General features: G+C 40.2%; 1 protein-coding gene across 1 annotated transcript in view; it reads right to left on the reverse strand.

Moving 5' to 3' along the window:
* Positions 1 to 496: 496 nt before the first annotated feature.
* LOC124719730 overlaps positions 497 to 24016 on the reverse strand; it is a 149452-nt gene continuing 125932 nt past the window's right edge. The window contains exon 11 of the mRNA XM_047244932.1: positions 497 to 558. Within this exon, the coding sequence (XP_047100888.1) occupies positions 497 to 558 (62 nt within the window). The remainder of the gene's footprint in view (positions 559 to 24016) is intronic.

The raw sequence follows: 24016 nt of genomic DNA on the forward strand, positions 1-24016 counted from the left end.
TTCTGCAGTATCACAGAAGGAACATCCAGCTTCTTGTAGCCCTGATACATGACCTCGTTCAGACTCACTGAGGTCTTGTTATTGGCGTCTTTGTGGCCTTAAGTGGAGCAGGACGTCAAACGCGCAGACTTGGTACAGAATCGGCACTGCGGGACATTACAATTTCCACTGTATACACGTTTACAAATAAATTCATAAGACTGTCAGCATGACCAGGGAGGATTCAGGATTCACACGCATAGCAAAATAATTTTTTTTTACACATGAAATTTCATCATTTTTTTATTTACTGTTGGCTGCATTTGTTGCTATAGGTACACTTTTCTTCATAAGTAAGAGGGATTCTTTGATGAATTTTGCACAGCATACAAAGCATACTTACAGGTGTACGAAATTATAAATTTTATTTAATTTGCGAAAAACTGTAGGATCTGTTACATTTTAAACTCTGATTCTCTCACAATTTTCAAGTTACAAAAACAAGTAGTAAGAATAATTAAATATAAAAAAAGAACTGAACACTGCAAACCACTATTTGAACACCTAAAAATCCTGCCACTGCCAGGACGCCATCGACAGAAATGCAGACCGCCACACACGACACCGGAAACATAACACAGTTACAAATTATAGCCCACAACACAAAAGTATATGCGAATAGGGTTAAATGTATGGGCATTAAAATATACAACCACCTCCCAACAGACATAAAAACAAGCAAAAATCCAAAAATATGAGAATTTAATTAAAGGAATTGCTACTAAATCACTGTTTCTATTCCGTACACGAATTTCTTGAAACAAAATTTTAATTACTTGCAATAAGCTGTTTATTCAGTTTTAGATCTTTCTACTTAGTAAGGTAATTTAATTATTGTATCTTATCTATATTCTGTCTGTATCTCATATATGTATCCTACTATGTGAACTATGTACCACAAAATTTTAATTAGTTGTAATAAGCTGTACATTTACTTGTAGATATTTCTACTTAGTAAGATAATTTAATTATTGTTTGTTACTCATACTCTGTATCTCTTATATGTATTCTGCTATGTGCAGTATGCACCACTGTCATCTCTCATCAAACACCACCTTTTTTATATTTTGTCTATATATCCTATATGTATTCTACTATGTGAGTTATGTGCCACTACTGTCATCTCTCGTCAGATATTATCTTAACATAATTTTTCAAATTGACTTGTCCTATATCATGATGGGCTTTGCTGTACAAACTGTTTGATCTACAGGACCAATAATAAATCAAATCAAAACTTCAAGTTTAGGAAAAAACTCAAATTTTATAGTTGATTATGCCAGTTTTTAATAGATTTGGAAAATTCTACAGTTTCATACACCTGTAAGTATGTATGCTGTGCAAAATTCATCGAAAAATCTCTCTTTCCCTCATATTTGTTCCGAGACACGAAGAGCACACTGATGAGCCAAAACGCTTTAACCACCTGCTTAATAGTTTGTTTACACGTCCTTGGAGCGAAATACATAGCAGATTCTGCTTATCAGGGATCTGACAGTTTGTTGGTAGGTTTATGAAAGTATGTGGCATTAGCTGTTTACGCATAAGACATGTAATTCACGTAAATAACGGGTCGCTGATTTGCACAGGCGGCGATGGCTCCTGATCGCGACCCAGATGGGATCTGCAGGATTTACATCAGGTGAATTTGGTCGCCGAGACAGCAACGTTCACTATATCTCTCCTCAGACCACTGTAGCACGATTCTGGTTCCGAGACACAAACAATTATAATGTTGAGAGATGACAACGCTGTCGGGGAAGACTTCAAGGCTGAAGGGATGCAGGTGGTTCGCAGCTGCCAGCGTGTCTTCGATTACTACCGCAGGCTCCATGTAAGGAGAATGTCTCCTGCAGCATAATGCTGCTCCCACCAGCCTGCGACCATGGTGCGCTGCACGTTTCGAGCCGCCTCTCACCTCGATGACGGCATTTGTGGAAACGACCATCGACCTAGTGCAGCAAAAATGTGATTCACTCAAAGAGCTGACACGTTTCCACTGATTGTCAGTCCAATCCCGATGGTCCCGTGCCCACTGCAATCGCATTTGCCCATGTTAGCCAACATGTGAACACGTAACGGTGGTCTGCTGCGGAGCTCCATGTTCAACAACGTACGATGGACGGTGTGCTCCGAAACACTTGTAAGTGCAGCAGCATTGTGCTCTTTCGGCAGAGATGCCACAGATCGCCATCTATCCTACTTTACTGAGTAGACAAGTCTCCGAACCCCACGTTCTGTGAAGAGTATTGGCCGTCCAACCATTCAGCACCTAGTGGTAGTTTCACTGTCCTTCCTCTTTCTGTAGATACTCATGACAGTAGCACGTGAACATTCGACCAGCTTCGCCGTTATCCAGATACCCATTCACAGGCTCTGCGTAATAATAATTTACCCTTTGTCAAAAATGGTTCAAATGGCTCTAAGCACTATGGGACTTAACATCTGAGGTCATCAGTCCCCTAGACTTAGAACTACTTAAACCTAGCGACATCAGACACATCTATGCCCAAGAATTCGAACCTGCGACCGTATCAGCAGCCCGGTTCCGGACTGAAGCCTCTACAACCGCTCGGCCACAGCGGCCGACCCTTTCTCAAAGTTGCTTATGTCGACGGATTTCCAGATTTATAGCCCATACATTCGGTAGGGTGATCCCCTGTCGGTGTCTGCTTTGCTTATATGTGAGGGTAAGTTAATTATTACCCGCAAATTAGTTATATCTTTGTTTATTTTCGTAGTACTGTCGTTTTACGTTTATTATGCACGCTTTGTTTATTTGTTGTTATATCTTTGCAGTTTTCAAGCTGCTCGGTTAGTTCCGTTATCGCTACCGTTCTGTTAATCGTGTCTGCTTCGCTGTCTATTTGCACCAAAGAAGAGCAACGTTTTTTGTGACCGGAAGGCGTATCAGGGACCGAAATTCATCGAAGACTTTCGGTGCAGTACGGAAAGAAAGTTTTTGCCACAACGGAGTATCTACGAATGGATTGTAAAATTCTGAAATGGTCGCACAAGTGTTACGCACGATGAAGGAGCCGGACGACCGTTTACGGCCACAAATGAAGAGACCATTGAGCATTCCCATGAAATGATTCTCTTAGCCAGACGATTAACTACTGACGAAGTGGCACGTCGTTCGCAAATTAGTCACGGTTCTGCCTACAAAATCATCCACAACAGACTTGGGTTTCATAAAGTTTGTGGAAGATGGGTCCCAAAACAACTCAGGCAGTTGCATAAACAAACGCGCTTTTACATCTGCAGAAAACATTTGGATCGCTGTGGTAACGAAGGGGACAACTTCTTAGACAGGATAATTACTGGTGACGAAACATGGATCCATCATTACGAGCCGAAGAGTAAACGGCAGAGTATGGAATGGAAACATACAAATTCGCCGTGCAAGAAAAAGTTCAAGACCCAACCGTCCGCAGGATAACAGACGCTTAGTTTTTTGGGACGCACAAGGTCCAGTACTGGAACGTTATGGGGAAAGGGGCACAACAATAAACAATGTATGTTACAGTGAGATGCTTACTGTCAGGCTAAAGCCTGCAATCCGAAGCAAACGCCGAGGATTGTTGTCAAAAAGTGTTGTGTTGTTGCACGACAATGCCCGTCTGCATACTGATGCCCACACTGCTGAAACGCTTCAGAAACTAAAATTTTAAATACTGGATCATCCTCCAAGTAGTCCTGATCCTGCCCCTTCTGACTATCACTTGTTTGGCCCACTCAAACAGGCATTAAGGGGCCGTCGATTTGCCTCGGACAGAGCAGTGAAAGAAGCGGTGCATTCCTGGCTCGCAGCTCAACCGAGAACCTTCTTTTATGAGGGCATCAGGAAGCTTGGACAACGATAGACTGAATGCGTTGAAACGCAAGGAGACTATGTTGAAAAATGATGTTCTTGTAAGTTTCCTATTTGATTACAATAAAATTTTATACTTACTTTGCAGATAATAATTGACTTACCCTCGTACTTTCGTTACCGCATCACTTCCACGGAACACTACCAGGCTCCATCCAACTTCACGTTGACCAGTAACAATCAGTGTTGTAGTCTTCAGTTCTGAGACTGGTTTGATGCAGCTCTCCATGCTACTCGTTCCTGTGCAACCTTCTTCATCACCCAGTACCTACTGCAACCTACATCCTTCTGAATCCGTTTAGTTTATTCGTCTCTGGGTCTCCCTCTACGATTATTGCCCTCCATGCTGCCCTCGAATACTAAATTGGTGACTCCTTGATGCCTCAGAACGTGTCCTACCAACCGATACCTTCTTCTAGTCAAGTTGTGCCTCAGATTCTTCTTCTCTCCAATTGTATTCAGTACCTGCTCTTTAGTTACATGATCTACCCATCTAATCTTCAGCATTCTTCTGTAGCACCACATTTCGAAAGCTTCTGTTCTCTTCTTGTCTAAACTATGTACCGTTCATGTTTCACTTCCATACATGGCTACACTCCATACAAATACTTTCAGAAAAGGCTTCATGACACGTAAATCGATGTTAACAAATTTCTTTTCTTCAGAAACACTTCCCTTGCTATTGCCAGTCTACATGCTATATCCTCTCTACTCCGACCATTATCAGTTGTTAGCTCCCCAAATAGCAATACTCATCTATTACTATAAGTGTTTCCTTACCTAACCTAATTCCCCGAGCATCATCTGATCAGTGAATATTGCCAATTATACAATCAATAATTTTATGGTTGAACTGCTGTCTATACTGCCAAACTAGTAATTCACCTGTGAGAACTGAACGCTAACTCCATTGTATCTCTGATTCAAAAGTTTGTATGCTGTTCTGGTAGGGGAAAATCAAAGGCACCACTCACATTCACTTGGTGAACGCGTAGAAAACCCAAGTCAGTATGGCCCGATGGTGAATAAACCTCACTCCTCCCGAATGCGAGGCCAGTGCATTCAGACAGGCAAAGTTCCCTTGTTCATTACACGACTGGAAGAGGAATCTGAAGTACACTGACTATATTTGGAATGGAACATTCACAAGAAGTTAATCACAGACATAACAAGAACATGAAATTTTGAAAATAAAAAAGAAAAAGTGGAAAAACATGAAAACATTACAGAAAAAGTGGAAAAACATGAAAACATTCCATAACACAGCTGGAACGTACAAAACGCACAGTAAGTAAATCAATGGTATAACTAATGCACACACATACATTACACAAAACTGCTGAAAAGTATAAAACATATATAAAGGTGAAAACCTGCTGACACCAGGTCCGTCACAACTAGGCTAGCACCTGATCCCTTCTCAGTGCAAAGACAACATAGATGGTACATCAGCTAACATAATCAAAAGATATATTCTTGACACTACAAATGTGGGGGCAATCACTCTGAAGAAACATTCAAATACCAAGATCACTGATAAAGCATTACAAGATTTACATAACCAGTTTCGGCAAGACTATGTTACCATCTTTGTATCTGCAATAGGATAGAGCTGAAATTGACAAGATAAACAATTAACTAGCATGATGTAACATTACACACAAGTTTACTGTTTACCATAATGTATGGAACAGCCAACGGCTATACCGCAGTGGTAACACCGTTTCCCATCAGATCACCGGAGTTAAGTGCTGTCAGGCTTCGCCATCACTTGGGTGGTTGACTGTTCGGGTCTGCCAAGTGCTGTTGACCAGTGCGGTGCACTCAGCCCTAGTGAGGTCTACAGAGGAGCTATTTAAATGAGAAGTAGTGGCTCTGGCCATGAAAACTGACAACAGTTGTGTGTGTGTGTGTGTGTGTGTGTGTGTGTGTGTGTGTGTGTGTGTGTGTGTGTGTTCACTAGAAATCAACGCGTCAGACATAAAAGAAACTGTGTACAAATGCACCGCTACAAAGGAGAAGATTAGTGTCGCATTGACAGCAAGGTCATTAGAGATGGAGCAAAAACTTGGATTAGGGAAGGATGGGGAAGAAAATCGGCTTTGCCCTTTCAATAACCTGAAAACAGCTTTTGCATCCCGCAACTACCCTCCTGACCTGGTACAGAAGCAAATAGCTAGAGCCACTTCCTCATCGCCTCAAACCCAGAACCTCTCCAAAGAAGAACCCCAAAACTGACCCACTTGTGACAGGATACTTTCCGGGACTGGATCAGACTCTGAATGTGGCTCTCCAGCAGGAATACGACGTCCTTAAATCCTGCCCTGAAATGAGATCCATCCTTCATGAAATCGTCCCCACACCACCAAGAGTGTCTTTCCGCCGTCCACCTAACCTTCATAACCTTTTAGTTCATCCCTATGAAATCCCCAAATCACCTTCCCTACCCTCTGGCTCCTACCCTTGTAACTGCCCCCGGTGTAAGACCTGTCCCATGCACCCTCCCACAACCAGCTACTCCAGTCCTGTAACCCGGAACGTGTACACGATCAAAGGCAGAGCCATGTGATTTACCAACTGACATGCCTACACTGTGAAGCGTTCTATGTGGGAATGACCAGCAACAAACTGTCCATTCGCATGAATGGACACAGGCAGACAGTGTTCGTTGGTAATGAGGCTCACCCTGTGGCTAAACATGTCTTGGTGCACGGCCAACACATCTTGGCACAGTGTTACACCGTCCGGGTTATCTGGATACTTCCCACTAACACCAACCTATCCGAATTCCGGATATGGGAACTTGCCCTTCAATATATCCTCTCTTCCCGTTACCCACCAGGCCTCAATCTCCGATAATTTCAAGTTGCCGCCACTCATACCTCACCTGTCATTCAACAACATCTTAGCCTCTGCACTTCCGCCACGACTGACATCTCTGCCCAAACTCTTTGCCTTTGAATATGTCTACTTGTGTCTGTATATGTGTGTGTGTGTGTGTGTGTGTGTGTGTGTGTGTGTGTGTGTGTGTGCGCGCGCCCGTCCTTTTTTCCCCCTAAGGTGAGTCTTTCCGCTCCCGGGATTGGAATGACTCCTTACCCTCTCCCTTAAAACCCGCATCCCTTCGTCTTTCCCTCTCCTTCCCTCTTTCCTGACGAAGCAACCGTTGGTTGCGAAAGCTTGAATTTTGTGTGTATGTTTGTGTTTGTTTGTGTGTCTATCGACCTGCCAGCGCTTTCTTTTGGTAAGTCACATCATCTTTGTTTTTAGATATATTTTTCCCACGTGGAATGTTTCCGTCTATTATATATATATAATTCCCTGTAATTGTTTAATGTTAAATAAAATCCAATTTTTATTTACAACATTTATATATAAGCCAAGTCAGAGAACATAATAGTTTTGAGATTATCTTTAAGAAACTTTTTTTTAAATGATATGTTTTTAAAATGTATAATTTTTCACAATTTTAGAAAATTACACAATTAAAAACCAGAAGTCATTTGGTTTCAAAGTTCTTTATGTATACTCAATAGCACCAGGCATGAAGCTAAACTTTACTATATTCAAGATAACATTGGTTGGTTTGGAGGAGAGGACCAGACAGTGAGGTCAACACTCCCATCAGTTAGGGAGGGATGGGGACGGAAGTAGGCTGTGCTCCATCAGAGCAACCATCCTGGCATTTGCCTCAAGTGATTTAGGGAAATCACGGAAAATCTAAATCGTGATGGCTGGATGTGGGTTTGAACCGTCGTCCTCCCGAATCCGAGTCCAGTGAGCTAATCACTGCACCACCTTTCTCAGTACAACACTGATATCTAAGGATACAATTACCTATGTCATGATTAAGATTAATACATAATAACATCTAATTTATTTACTGACAACCAAATGGAGGCAGTTTACACTTACTGTAGTGTCTTGTGTAATTTTATTATTGAAAAAAATTGTGTATACAGTGTGAATTAAGATGAGTGTCCTTTCTAATCGATGCATGGTTTGTACTCAAAATCACCTTGATATGAGGTGACATCATGTAATTAAAAACTTGCCAAAACATAATTCTATTTTTTATGATAAAATCAAAAAAGACACTGCAATAAGTGTAAGTTGCCTCCACTTGGCTGTAGTCAATAAATTAGATGTATTGTGTGTTAATTTTAATCATGACACAGATAACTGTACCCTGATATATGAGTGTAGTCTTGGATGTAATAAAGTCTAGCTTCATGTCTGGTACCATTATTAAGTGTACATAGAGAACCTGTGACGAAGCAAGCTGGGATCTTTTTACTTCCTCTCTTGTTTTGCCATCTACCTCCTTAAATTCATTTTTTAATAATTACCATTAACATACACAAGTATAATTTGCATTTTCATAAAAGAGAAAGGTTGGCCTCAGCCTTAAAGAATATAGCACCAGATCTAATTTTGTGCTTAGTTTTGTTTATGTAATCAATTTCCTAATTTATTTTGACTATTCCTAGTTAATATCTTTTGTTATAGGGTGAAATCAGTAATTGCTTTGAGACTTAAATTCTATTGTTGACGTATAAACAAATATAAATTCTGTAATAATTATAAACATTTGGAAGAAGAACTACTCGGATTTTTAAAGTATTTATTTGGCTCTATTTGAAAAGATGTTAGCAAAGCCAGCCCTTAATTAATGCCAAAATAATTACCTGGTTTGTCAAAAACATTGTTTGCATACCTATATCTGTTAATTTCATTATGTAAACAAATAATTTGGCCTAACCTTTGTGATAGAAGAAACTGTTAAAAGGAACCAATTTTTCGGTGTATTCAGTTAATTGAATGAGTTATGTTTTAATTGTAATTTCTGTATAGTTTCAGTGCCTATTATTGTGAGAATATATAAAGGTCTGATTTTTTGTCCCTAGACAGTAAGACCACTTCCAATTTTCAGACAGGAAGTCTATCAATTAGAGTAATGCATCAACTGAACAGTGGAAATAGTGTAACATAAATAGGCTATGTGTTAAAACAATGACACTGCTTGTTCAATAGTGTCACATGTACTGCATTATTCTGCAAGAACTGTGTGGTTAGTTTTTTACTGCTCATAGATGTTCAATGGGAAACTATTGTAGCAGTATGCTGACACTTGCCTGCAAACTATTAATGGGGCTTATCATAAGTTAACCAATAGTTAACTGACCATATAACTGTGTAATATTCGGGATTGTGAACTGAAAGTAAATAACAGTGAAACACAACTGTGTGACTGTCAGCTACACCATTTGCAGTAGTGTGTTGGACTTCCATTTTTCAGCCAATATAACAATGCAGTACGTCAACACTGAGGACTATCAACGAAGAAATACAGCAGGTGAATGTCACATCTGGTGCACTTTCGGGTGAGCACTATTGTATTTGGGCACAATAAACTATGGCTCACAAATTTTGAACAGTGAACTCAAATACGGTTTACAGTACAGTGATTTTAACGAAGGAGGTGCAACAGCCAATCAGGGCATGGGTTTGATGGCCATAGTATAACAGCAGCCAATCAGTGAGTGGGTTCTATGGAAGCAGCCACTGAGTACAGGAGCAGCCAATCAGTATACAGGTAGACACAGCCAACTGGGATAAACAACACACATCACTGAAAAAACTACAACTTGCAGCTGCCGTGCAGATGACGAATCGAGCTGACAACCGCAGCAGCAGCTGGAGACAAGTGATTAAAAATAAGGTAATAGCAAAATCTGTTTTATATTAAGTGATACGTAATGAGTGGCCTTAACGAATGAGATAGTGTGATGGTGAGAATGGACAACAGGGGAGGTATGTGATTAATAACAGAGCTGTAGAGGTTAAGTTTTTAAATGAATAGAAAGATTTCATGGGGACCAATTCGGTAGATGATGATGGTTATAAATCAGACATGAATGTAACTTGAATTATGGGGACAAAAGTCCTATTGTAGATGAAATTATAAAAGTGGAAATTATAAAAGTGTCATCTACAGTACTAAAGTGGATGAAATTGTTAACGCTCAGGGGGAGGAATCTAGTAGTGAAAGTCAGCAAGGGCAACAGTTTATGGCAGATGGAAAATTGGAAGCAATGTTAAGGCAAATTATGAGTAGTATGTGTACAAAAGAAGACATTAGTAGCTTAAAGGATGAAGAAAGAAATTAAAAAGGAAAATAAGGTAGTCAGCTCTAATCTTTCAGAATTAAATAAGAAGATTGAGGTGGTAGTTAAAGATTGTGATAAACAGATAAAGACAGTAGTACATAACACTAATGAGAAATTAACATTAATGAGTACTAAATGTGTAATAGAGTGAAAGAAGATTTGTGATGACTATAGTAGGAGGGTGGAGGCTTCCGAGAAACAGTGTAAAGAAGAAGTCACAGCAGCCAGGAAATTTTGTGCTGAAAATAGGGTTAAACTTGAAAACCAAATTGATCAGATTAAAAATGATTTAAAAACGGAGGTAGAAATCAAGTGTGCAGTAGTGGTAGAGGAAAAACTGGTAAAAGTAAATAAAGATGTAGATTCAAAATTGCCATTGACATGCAAACACCATTCAATGGTTTTGCAATACAACACTAATAGGAACAGTAAGACTAGTATCGTTGAATCAAGCGAATGTTGTGTTGTATTGTGAAACTGTCGAATGGTGTTTACATGTCAATGGCACATTAGATGGATATGCTGTAATCCGCGAATATTTACTATTTGCACGATATACGAGAAAGAATTGTCAGAGCAAGTGCTTTGATAAGTGCTGAAGTGATAAGGTACCACTCAATCCATGATAAGGAGATTGCAGCACTGCATTGATACCAACAACCATCACTTCGAACACCTTCTGTAAATGGACGGTCATGCCACCTTTTTGACCTTCAAAGACCTTACTGTTACACATCATTACATTCGTCTCGGTAGCCACTATCAGAAAATAGGTACCAAACTATAGTATCCCATTAAAAAAAAAAGTTGACCACCATATCTCTGATGCGACCCCGCCTAGCAACAAAAAACCAATGTCATTTTATGGCCCCATTGTCCCATGCAACTTTGTCCCACAAACTTTTCAGCTCCAATCATACTTTCGGAGTTATTCTTGGTGGCAATAGTTAGTGACTCACCGTGTATATCGTGTTGTGTTAAGTCATAAGTAATGGAATCGAGATAGGGAGGGAGGGAGGGAGGGAGGGAGAGAGGGAGAGACGGAGACAGAGACAGAGACAGAGAGAGAGAGAGAGAGAGAGAGAGAGAGAGAAACCAGCAGTGTTATTTGGTAATCTATGAGATACTGTGTTTATTTTGGTTTTATGAAAGGAAATGAAAGTAAATTGGTGTCATGCTTAAAGAATTTCTGTCAAACAAAGAGGTAAGGTAAACAGAAAATGAAAGGTGTCAACATATGTGGAGGAGAAGGTGCAGATTATCTGAAAACTATTAACATCTGAAGTAATCAGCTCATGTATGAAATTAGTATAATATCGTGCAGCAGCAGAGGCAATATGCAGTAAAAAACCAACCTGAATACCAGGTCTTAATATTAAGTGTGGTATAATAGAAGTGTTTGTGTTCAGTGCAATCAGTATATGGAGATAACTATCTACCTATAGAAGTGTATCATGGCACAGCCTCTTCTAACATTAAGGAAATACAACCTTAAACATAGTTGCCTGGAGTAATGTGTGTGAAAAGAATACGCAATATTTGTATGTATATCGCCCCTCAGGCTAGAATATCAAGCAATTTGATGGACTACAGTGAAATAACAGTTTTTCTAAGTGATAATTTTGTCTCAGCAGTAATGAGAGTTAAGTTTGCCTTAGCATAAGGATCTGTTACTGTGGAGTGTTTTTACAGTAGAATCAATTTTGCACTGGATAAGCAGAGCAGGTGTTTATTTATTACATAATCAAGCAATAATGAAATAATAAAATAATGAATAAAGTTAGGGTTGTAATGGTTAGGGAGCCTGTCTCTGCAGTAGGGATACTTTTTGAGAATGCACTCCACTAGCTAATGAGGTACAAAAGGTAAGTAAAATAATGGAGCTGACAGACATGATTGAGTAATGAAAAAGATAACTGCATACAAACAAATGTGGTGTAACTATATTTAGGATCGATTTTTGAAATAGGCAACATTTTGGTGCTGTGTATATTGTGCAATTCATGACACTGCAGCTGGGAATAAGAACTTAAGATTAAGAGATATATAGGTACAAGCCATATAATGCTGCATCATTGGATCTGTAGGTTATCTGAAAACGTCTGTTTGTGTTCTGCAGAATTATCTGATTAAAGTGGTAATACTGGAATGAAGAACAGTAATTTTTTAATTTATAGGTAACAGTGGTGCTAGAGTGATGTGAATAATCTGACAGGTCAACTATTTGGTAACATTTTGTGAGGATTTAATTTTCATGTTGAATGAGAGTAGTGTTCGGAGCTGAGTGGAGAAGTAGGGCAATGATTTGGTACAACTTCCATCCTCTTAATTTTGATTTGAGTAGTAATTAAGTTATGCGATTGTAACTTTTTTTCATAATGTAATGATTAGTCAACACTGAGGACTATCAATGAAGAAATAAAGCAGGCGAACTTCACAAACCTAAACCAAAAACTTTCTGGTTTTTAACAGTATAGTTTTTAAAATTATAAAAAAATATTTCATTAAATGTTTTTCGTAGATGTTTCTAAAGATAATCTCAAAATTATTATGTTCTCTCACTTGGCTTGTATACATTGTAATCATAACTGGATTTCACTTAACACAAAACAATTATAATGAATAACATATACAATTCCTTTGTCCAATGGAGGATGATATTATCAAGTCACACCATCAGAGTGCCATCTGGTGTGATTATGCAATGACAGAAAGTTGCACTAAATCAAAATCAAATAATTAGAAGAGAACCCAACACCATCACATACAAATCAATCAAGTGCCATGACTTACTACATCAGCAGTCGATGGTCTCTCTATGCAGTTCTCCAAAGTGACCAGTGTGCTCTTTTAACTAATTTTTGCCTGCTGAGGTTATGTTATTTCAAATTCACGAACATGAGTTTGGCTGCACAATTACTTACTTCTGACTTGTTATGCAACAGTTCCAGAAAACCAGAGTTGTACACTAATAAGATTGGCAAAGTATTCGATTTACTTTTATTCCTCAAAATGTTCATAATAAAACAGGCAAACATTTAATGGGTGACAAGGTGCATTCCCAAAGTGTTGCACTGATGTTGGAATAAAATTAATTAAATGGAAATGTCAGGTGTAAGCAATACTTACTGCATCAATTTTAGCTGCCCATTGCTGTAGTTACGGCACCTGGAGTAGAAGACATTATGTCTGAACTACTAATGGCCTTGTGAGAGCCAGCTGCGAAGAAACTCTTCCATCTAGCACGCCAGATGTAAGAGACAGGCGAAATATTCTCAGGACTTCAAAAACAATGTAATAATATCAGTTTCAAAAAAAGCAGCAGCCACTGACAGGTGTGAAAATAACCGAGCTATCAGTTTGGTAAGTAATGGTTTCAAAATAGTTACACAAATTCTTTACAGAAGAATGAGAAAACAGGTAGAAACCAACCTTGGGGAAGATAAGTTTTAGAGTTTGGTAAAATCAACGAGCACATGAGGTAATACTGACCTACGACTTATCTCTTTTAAAGTCTGAAGATATCAGGGGTAAAATACAGGCAGTGAAAGGCTATTTACAATTTGAATAGACATCAGATAGCAGTTATAAGAGTCAAGAGACACAAATGGGAAGCAGTGGTTGGGAAAGGAGTGAGACAGCGATGTAGTCTATCCCCAATGTTATTCTATCTGTAGACTGAGCAAGCATTAAAGGAAACCAAAGAAAAAATTAGAGTATAAATAAAAGTTCACGAAGAAGAAATAAAGACTTTGATGTTTGCTGATGATATTGTGATTTTGTCAGACACATCAAAAGACTTGCAAGGGCAGTTCAACAATATGGACAGTGTCTTGAAAGGAGGATGCAAGATGATGATCATCAAAAGATAATGAAATGTAGTCAAATTAAAACATGTGATGCTGAGGGAACTAGAGCAGGAAAAAAGACACTTAAAGTAGTAGGTGACGTTTACTGTTTAAGCAGAAAGACAACTAATGATGCCCAAAGTGGAGAGGATGTAAAACGTAGACTGGCAATTGCAAGAAAAGCGTTTCTAAAGAAGAGAAATATGTTAATATCGAATCTGAAGTTTAGCCATGTTGTTGTTGTTGTTGTTGTGGTCTTCAGTCCTGAGACTGGTTTGATGCAGCTCTCCATGCTACTCTATCCTGTGCAAGCTTCTTCATCTCCCAGTACCTACTGCAGCCTACATCCTTCTGAATCTGTTTACTGTACTCATCTCTTGGTCTACCTATGCGATTTTTACCCTCCATGCTGCCATCCAGTACTAAATTGGTGATCCCTTGGTGCCTCAGAACATGTCCTACCAAACCGATCTCTTCTTCTAGTCAAGTTGTGCCACAAACTCCTCTTCTCCCAAATTCTATTCAATACCTCCTCATTAGTTATGTGATCCACCCATCTAATCTTCAGCATTCTTCTGTAGCACCACATTTCGAAAGCTTCTATTCTCTTCTTGTCCAAACTATTTATCATCCATGTTTCACTTCCATACATGGCTACACTCCATACAAATACTTTCAGAAACGACTTCCTGATACTTAAATCTATACAAATCTATACACGAGGTTAACAAATTTCTATTCTTCAGAAACGCTTTCCTTGCCATTGCCAGTCTACATTTTATATCCTCTCTACTTCGACCATCATCAGTTATTTTGCTCCCCAAATAGCAAAACTCCTTTACTACTTTAAGTGTCTCATTTCCTAATCTAATTCCCTCAGCATCACCAGACTACATTCCATTACCCTCGTTTTGCTTTTGTTGATGTTCATCTTATACCCTCCTTCCAAGACACTGTCCATTCCGTTCAACTGCTCTTCCAAGTCCTTTGCTGTTTCTGACAGAATTACAATGTCATCGGCGAACCTCAATGTTTTTATTTCTTCTCCATGGATTTTAATACCTACTCCGAACTTTTATTTTGTTTCCTTCAGTGCTTGCTCAATATACAGATTGAATAACACTGGGAATAGGCTACAGCCCTGTCTCACTCCCTTCCCAACCACTGCTTCCCTTTCATGTCCCTCGACTCTTATAACTGCCATCTGGTTTGTGTACAAATTGTAAATAGCCCTCCGCTCCCTGTATTTTACCCCTGCCACCTTCAGAATTTGAAAGAGAGTATTCCAGTCAACATTGTCAAACGCTTTCTCTAAGTCTACAAATGCTAGAAACGTAGGTTTGCCTTTCCTTAATCTTTTTTCTAAGATAAGTCGTAGGGTCAATATTGCCTCCGTTTTCCAACATTTCTGCGGAATCCAAACTGATCTACCCCGAGATCGGCTTCTACCAGTTTTTCCATTCCTCTGTAAAGAATTCGCGTTAGTATTTTGCAGCTGTGACTAATTAAACTGATTGTTCGGTAATTTTCGCATCTGTCAACACCTGCTTTCTTTGGGATTGGAATTATTATATTCTTCTTGAAGTCTGAGGGAATTTCGACTGTCTCATACATCTTGCTCCCCATATGGTACAGTTTTGTCGGGACTGGCTCTCCCACGGCTGTCAGTAGTTCTAATGGAATGTTGTCTACTCCCGGGGCCTTGTTTCGACTTGGGTCTTTCAGTGCTGTGTCAAACTCTTCAGGCAGTATCATATCTCCCATTTCATCTTCATCTACATCCTCTTCCATTTCCATCATATTGTCCTCAAGTACATCGCCCTTGTATAGACCTTCTATATACTCCTTCCACCTTTCTGCTTTCTCTTCTTTGCTTAGAACTGGGTTTCCATCTGAGCTCTTGATATTCATGCAAGTGGTTCTCTTTTCTCCAAAGGTCTCTCTAATTTTCCTGTAGGCAGTATCTATCTTACCCCTCGAGAGACAAGCCTCTACATCCTTACATTTGTCCTCTAGCCATCCCTGCTTAGCCATTTTGCACTTCCTGTCGACGTTTGTATTCCTTTTTGCCTGCTTCACTTACTGCATTTTTGTATTTTCTCCTTTCATCAATTAAATTCAGTATCTCTTCTGTTACCCAAGGATTTCTACTAGCCCTCGTCTTTTTACCTACTTGGTACTCTGCTGCCTTCACTATTTCATTCCTCATAGCTACCCATTCTTCTTCTACTGTATTTCTTTCGCCCATTCCTGTCAATTGTTCCCTAATGCTCTCCCTGAAACTCTGTACAGCCTCTGGTTTAGTCAGTTTATCCAGGTCCCATCTCCTTAATTTCCCACCGTTTTGCAGTTTCTTCAGTTTTAATCTACAGTTCATAACCAATAGATTGTGGTCCGAGTCCACATCTGCCCCTGGAAATGTCTTACAATTTAAAACCTGGTTCCTAAATCTCTGTCTTACCATTATATAATCTACCTGAAACCTTTTAGTATCTCCATGGTTCTTCCATGTATACAACCTTCTTTCATGATTCTTGAACCAAGTGTTAGCTATGATTAAGTTATGCTCTGTGCAAAATTCTACCAGGCGGCTTCCTCTTTCATTTCTTAGCCCCAATCCATATTCACCTGCTACGTTTCCTTCTCTTCCATTTCCTACTGTCGAATTTCAGTCACCCATGACTATTAAATTTTCATCTCCCTTCACTACCTGAATAATTTCTTTTATCTGATCATACATTTCATCAGTTTCTTCATCATCTGCGGAGGTAGTTGGCAAGTAAACTTGTACTACTGTAGTAGGCGTGGGCTTCGTGTCTTATCTTGGCCACAATAATAAGTTCACTATGCTGTTTGTAGTAGCTTACCCACACTCCTATTTTTTATTCATTATTAAACCTACTCCTGCATTACCCCTATTTGATTTTGTATTTATAACCCTGTATTCACCTGACCAAAAGTCTTGTTCCTCCTGCCACCGAACTTCACTAATTCCCACTATATTTAACTTTAACCTATCCATTACCCTTTTTAAATTTTCTAACCTACCTGCCCGATTAAGGGATCTGACATTCCACACTCCGATCCGTAGAACGCCAGTTTTCTTTCTCCCGATAACGACGTCCTCCTGAGTAGTCCCCGCACGGAGATCCGAATGGGGGACTATTTTACCTCCGGAATATTTTACCCAAGAGGACGCCATCATCATCTGATCATACAGTAAAGCTGCATGCCCTCGGGAAGAATTACGGCTGTAGTTTCCCCTTGCTTTCAGCCATTCGCAGTACCAGCACAGCAAGGCCGTTTTGGTTATTGTTACAAGGCCAAATCAGTCAATCATCCAGACTGTTGCCCCTGCAACTACTGAAAAGGCTGCTGCACCTCTTCAGGAGGAAATGAAATATGGGCAATAAACAGATTAAAGAAAAAGCTACAGAAGAATGCAGAAAATTAGAAGGTAGATCAAGTAACTAATGAGGAGGTACTGAACAGAATTCATAAATATGTGGCACAGCTTGACTAAAAGAAGAGATCAGTTGATAGGACACATTCTGAGACATCAAAGGATCACTAATTTAGTAATGGAGAGAAGTGGGGGGTATGAAAATTTTAGGAGGAGACCAAGAGATGAATACAGTAGCAGATCCAGAAGAATGTAGGTTGCAGTATTATTCAGAAATGAAGAGGCTTCCACAGAATAGGGTAGCATGGATACCTACACCAAACCAGTCTTTGGACTGAAGACTGCAACAAAAACAACAGTGGTAATTCAAATGTTCAAATGTGTGTGAAATGTTATGGGAGTTAACTGCTAAGGTCATCAGTCCCTAAGCTTACACACTACTTAACCTAAATTATCCTAAGGACAAACACACACACCCATGCCCGAGGGAGGACTCGAATCTCCGCCGGGACCAGCCGCACAGTCCATGACTGCAGCACCTTAGGCCGCTCGGCTAATCCCACGCGGCAGTGGTAATTACATTGAGCCTCATAGATGGGGGTGTAATAATTATTAGGACATGAAACACAGGCAATGAGATAATAATTATTATTTATTTATTTATTCTGTTTAGCTGTATGAATCTATTATTAAACATTTATGGGTTTTGGTGTAGAAATCTGTTAAACACGAATGTAAATGACAACACATGCATAGGATAAAGCATGCAGTTGTGCAATTAAGTGCTGAGCAACTTGAACTTTCCATATTCCAGTTTACATTGTCGGGAGCATAAAAAGCATCACATTCAACTTTCTTCCAGGCAGGTTTGATCGTGTTGTTGAATATGGGCACACTGACCTGAATATGGATAAGTGCATGAAGGCTGATGATGGCTTTACAACTGCAGAGTTCAATATCAATGTTCTCGAGTAATACTTGTTCATAAAATAATTAAAAGCTTTTTCCAATGACTAAAAATGCATACATCCTAAGGTTGAACAAGGGACACTGCACCAAGTGGAACGGTTTGTTACCTATGTGTGTTTATCCAGATTTACGAGTACATCCTGTCAGAGTGGAAATGAATCCAGAAATAGACAACATTTTGTTCCAGCTCTGGGGGAGAAACAGTTGCCCTACCACTGATCAATAATACGCTTGTTTGCTTTGCCCGATTTTGAATCCGTTATGTATATGTTCGGGGTTGATTCATTTTCTTTTACACAAGGGGACTAAATGTACCACTTGCATGCAAGACAGTGAGACGTGAAGAAAAAAAGTCTACCTCAAATGGAACTAATTGGCTGAATTTTATACGAACGTGATGTTCCAGATGCCGACTGCAACTTGACAATAGTGTCTCATTCAAGGGTGCAAAACACTGTGTGGTCTTTGTGAATATCATAATTAAATTGAGACTGGTCGGTATTTAGAATTACAGCTGCTGAATAATCAGGAACTGCAGTGTACATGAAGTCAATACCATATGTATTTGCAGAATTATCTTTCTCTTCTTGTACATGAGCATGTTTGTACGTTAGAAATTGCACAACTTTGTGGCTTATCTTGTGGACTGCCTTAAAATTCAACACCCAGATAGGTCCAGCTTTAAAATCCATCAGTCCAAGCCCTCTAGCTTTTGCGCACGCCCACTACCTTATATCAAAATTGGGAAGAATCATATCATCATCATCATTATTATTATTATTATTATTATTATTATTATTATTATTATTATTATTATTATTCCTTTCTCTCATTCATTTCTTTTTATATGTATAATGATAATGATAATAATAATAATAATAATAATAATAACAGATACGAAGAAAGTAAATCGGAAGGGGAAGGCACTACATGGCAAGCACCCGTATCATCTAACACAGCCACACATTGATCAAGACACATCCAACACATGGCTAAGAAAAGGCAATATATACAGTGAGACGGAAGGATTCATGATTACAATACAGGATCAAACAATAAACACCTGATATTACAGCAAGCATATTATTAAAGATCCCAATACCACAACAGATAAATGCAGACTTTGCAAACAACAAATAGAAACAGTAGATCACATCACAAGCGGATGTACAATACTAGCAAATACAGAATACCCCAGAAGACATGACAATGTAGCAAAAATAATACATCAACAGCTTGCCTTACAACATAAACTTATAAAACAACACTTCCCACATACAAGTATGCACCACAAAATGTACTGGAGAATGACGAATACAAATTATACTGGAACAGAACCATTATAACAGATAAAACAACACCACATAACAAACCTGACATCATACTCACCAATAAAAAGAAGAAATTAACACAACTAATCGAAATATCCATACCTAATACGACAAATATACAATAGAAAACAGGAGAAAAAATTGAAAAATACATCCAACTGGCTGAGGAAGTCAAGGACATGTGGCATCAGGATAAAGTTGACATTATACGAGGGCAGTTCAATAAGTAATGCAACACATTTTTTTTCTGAAACAGGGGTTGTTTTATTCAGCATTGAAATACACTAGGTTATTCCCCAATCTTTTAGCTACACAACACTATTTTTCAACGTAACCTCCATTCAATGCTACGGCCTTACGCCACCTTGAAATAAGGGCCTGTATGCCTGCACGGTACCATTCCACTGGTCGATGTCGGAGCCAACGTCGTACTGCATCAATAACTACTACATCATCCGCGTAGTGCCTCCCACGGATTGCGTCCTTCATTGGGCCAAACATGGAAATCCGACGGTGTGAGATCGGGGCTGTAGGGTGCATGAGGAAGAACAGTCCACTGAAGTTTTGTGAGCTCCTCTCGGGTACGAAGACTTGTGTGAGGTCTTGCTTTGTCATGAAGAAGGAGAAGTTCGTTCAGATTTTTGTGACTACGAACATGCTGAAGTCGTTTCTTCAATTTCTGAAGAGTAGCATAATACACTTCAGAGTTGACCGTTTGACCATGGGGAAGGACATCGAACAGAATAACCCCTTCAGCGTCCCAGAAGACTGTAACCATGACTTTACCGGCTGAGGGTATGGCTTTAAACTTTTTCTCGGTAGGGGAGTGGGTGTGGCGCCACTCCATTGATTGCCGTTTTGTTTCAGGTTTGAAGTGATGAACCCATGTTTCATCGCCTGTAACAATCTTTGACAAGAAATTGTCACCCTCAGCCACATGACGAGCAAGCAATTTCGCACAGATGGTTCTCCTTTGCTCTTTATGGTGTTTGGTTAGACAACAAGGGACCCAGCGGGAACAAACCTTTGAATATCCCAACTGGTGAACAATTGTGACAGCACTACCAACAGAGATGTCAAGTTGAGCACTGAGTTGTTTGATGGTGATGCGTCGATCATCTCGAACGAGTGTGTTCGCACGCTCCGCCATTGCAGGAGTCACAGCTGTGCACGGCCGGCCCGCACGCGGGAGATCAGACAGTCTTGCTTGACCTTGCGGCGATGATGACACACGCTTTGCCCAATGACCCACCGTGCTTTTGTCCACTGCCAGATCACCGTACACATTCTGCAAGCGCCTATGAAAATCTGAGATGCCCTGGTTTTCCGCCAAAAGAAACTCGATCACTACACGTTGTTTGCAACGCACATCCGTTACAGACGCCATTTTAACAGCTCCGTACAGCGTTGCCACCTGTCGGAAGTCAATGAAACTATATGAGACGAAGCGGGAATGTTTGAAAATATTCCACAAGAAATTTCCGGTTTTTTCAACCAAAATTGGCCGAGAAAAAGAATGTGTTGCATTACTTATTGAACTGCCCTCATACTATCAACTACAGGAGTCATACCACACAATATCCACCAGTACATCAATTCAATACAGCTACATCCAAACTTATATATACAACTACAGAAATCTGTAATTATTGATACATGTTCAATTACCCGAAAGTTCCTAAATGCAATATAACATATACCGTACAGTTAAAAGGAAGTGACGCTTGATCAAGGTCCGCGTCACTTTCCATTTTTAACCAGACTTAACGTCTGAGAAAGTAAAGAAACAATAATAATAATAATTTTTTACCATAGATAACACTGGCATAGGAACAAAACAAGTAGAGATATGCTCTTCAATTTTTTAATTCCTTATATTACTCTGTCTGTCTCTGTAAGTGACAGCGGGCGGACATATTACGAGTTCCACCGAGTTAATATTGTAAAAAAATCTGTTTGTCTCTATAAGTGGTAGCGGCAGACATATGAAGAGTTCTGCCACATTAATATTGTTCAAAAATGTGTATTCTAAATGGACATTAAAGAAGTGTTATAAACGTTATTCAGGAGACGAAATTTATTAAAAAACCATCATTCCGTGACACACCGAGAACCCTGCATCAAGAGGATTGAAGCAGACAAGAGGAATTCGCGAGAGCTGAGGAGGGGCGATCATCATAACCAGCCCTATGCACAATGGCGATAACGAGGAGTACTTAAATTTTATGGTAACTGTTAATCTTAAATGTATTGAATATTGAAGGTCTGTTGTTATTAGTGGCAGTTAAAGTTGACTCAGGATATGTGTACCTTCCAATTTCTTTCAGTTATTCTTTCAAAATTTTCCTTTCAATTATTTAAGCAGCAATATTTAGTTAGTTTCCAATAGATATTCATCCAACTCCACAGGTTGTGCTGTAGTGGTTGGCCGGAGAGCACGTTGAATCTGCCACTCTGAGTACCCATTTGTTTTTTAAATACAGTTCTCAGATGTTCCAATTCCTGGGGTAGACTCTCTGCATCAGAGATAGAATTTGAGTGGCATGGTGTTGAGTGATGATGCGGTCTCGGTTTTGCAGAAAGGTCTCAACTTCGCTCCCACCCCCAAGTTCACTCTGGTCGCAGAAATTGTTAGTGCTGTTGAACAGGTTGCAGCTCGACTTCCGCCTGAATCAGCTGAGGAAATACTTCGTGAAACTTGTCATGCGTTGACGAAATCCAAGTCGATGAAGTCAAAGTAAAGAGAGGGCGGCCATTCGCGATCTGAGGGAGCGCTCTGAAATTATTGTCTTACCGGCTGACAAAGGCAATGCTACAGTTGTTGTCTCCCATAAGGACTACACTGATAAGATGCAGAGCCTGCTAAATGACGATTCCTACCGGAAGATCAGCGTTGACCCTACAGAGAAGGTGGAGAACAAGACGAGGGCGCTTCTCAAGGACGCAGATTTACCGGAGGGTGACGCTAAGAAACTGTTACCCCAAGGTCCGGTACCGCCTAGACTATATGGACTCCCGCAGGTTCACAAAGAGGGGGTACCATTACGCCCCATTGTCAGCAACATCAGGGCACCTACATATTTGTTGGCCAAATACCTGACGGGAATATTAAGTCCTTATGTGGGTAAATGCCCTCATCACATCCGTAATTCCGTGGATTTTGTTAAACGCCTTGATAGCTTCAGGTTGGATGAGTCAGATATCATGGTGAGTTTTGACGTCGTTTCCTTGTTTACAAGGGTACCCTGCGAGTCACTAGAATTGATTAGTCAGAAGTTTGACGAGAAGACCACTGAACTTTTTAGGCATGTCTTGACTTCCACGTATTTTCTCTTTAATGGAGAATACTACGAACAAACGGAGGGAGTCGCCATGGGTAGCCCACTCTCACCGGTGGTAGCGAATTTGTACATGGAGAACTTCAAGGAGGAAGCCCTGTCGTCATCCGTATGGAAACCTACTTGCTTTTTCCGTTACGTGGACGACACGTTCGTCATCTGGCCACATGGTATGGATAAACTCCTTGACTTCCTTACACATCTAAACTCCATACACCCCAACATCAAATTCACTATGGAGACTGAAACGGAGGGTAAACTACCTTTCCTTGACGTCTTGGTCAAGAGAAGGGCTGACGGCACCCTAGGCCATGGGGTGTATCGGAAGACAACGCACACTGATCTGTATTTGCACGCAGACAGCTGCCACCACCCTTCACAGAGGTACGGGGTACTTAAAACTCTAGTACATAGGGCGCGCACTATCTCTGACGCAGAGTGTCTACCCCAGGAATTGGAACATCTGAGAACTGTATTCCGAAAAATGGGTACTCAGAGTGGCAGATTCAACATGCTCTCCGGCCAACCACTACAGCACAACCTGTGTTGTTGGATGAAATCACGAGGGAGGAGGTAGGCACTGCATTTATTCCATATTCAGGTGCACTCTCGGGGAAAATCGCCCGCATTTTGGAGAAACACCGGGTCGGAACTGTGTTTTGTCCTCCAGATAAAACTCGTGCACTGGTGAGGAGCGCCAAAGATGACCTCGGTTTGAGGAAGGCCGGCGTGTACCACATTCAGTGTCAATGTGGCAAGTCGTATATTGGTCAGACGATGCGTACCATCAAGGATCGATGCCGTGAACACCAGAGGCACACTCGATTGATGTATCCGAGCAAGTCGGCGTTTGCTGAACATTGTTTGTCGGAAAATCACGCTATGGAGTACGAACGCACGAGGATTCTGGTACAGATGTCGAGATACTGGGACAGTGTTGTCAGAGAGGCCACCGAAATTCGCACCAATGACGACCTCATAAACCGTGACTGTGGCTATAATCTTAGCAAGGCTTGGGAACCGGCGATTGGGTTAATCGAGAGT

This window comes from Schistocerca piceifrons, chromosome 11 (genome assembly GCF_021461385.2).
Source record: "Schistocerca piceifrons isolate TAMUIC-IGC-003096 chromosome 11, iqSchPice1.1, whole genome shotgun sequence".
NCBI classification, from domain to species: Eukaryota; Metazoa; Arthropoda; class Insecta; order Orthoptera; family Acrididae; genus Schistocerca; species Schistocerca piceifrons.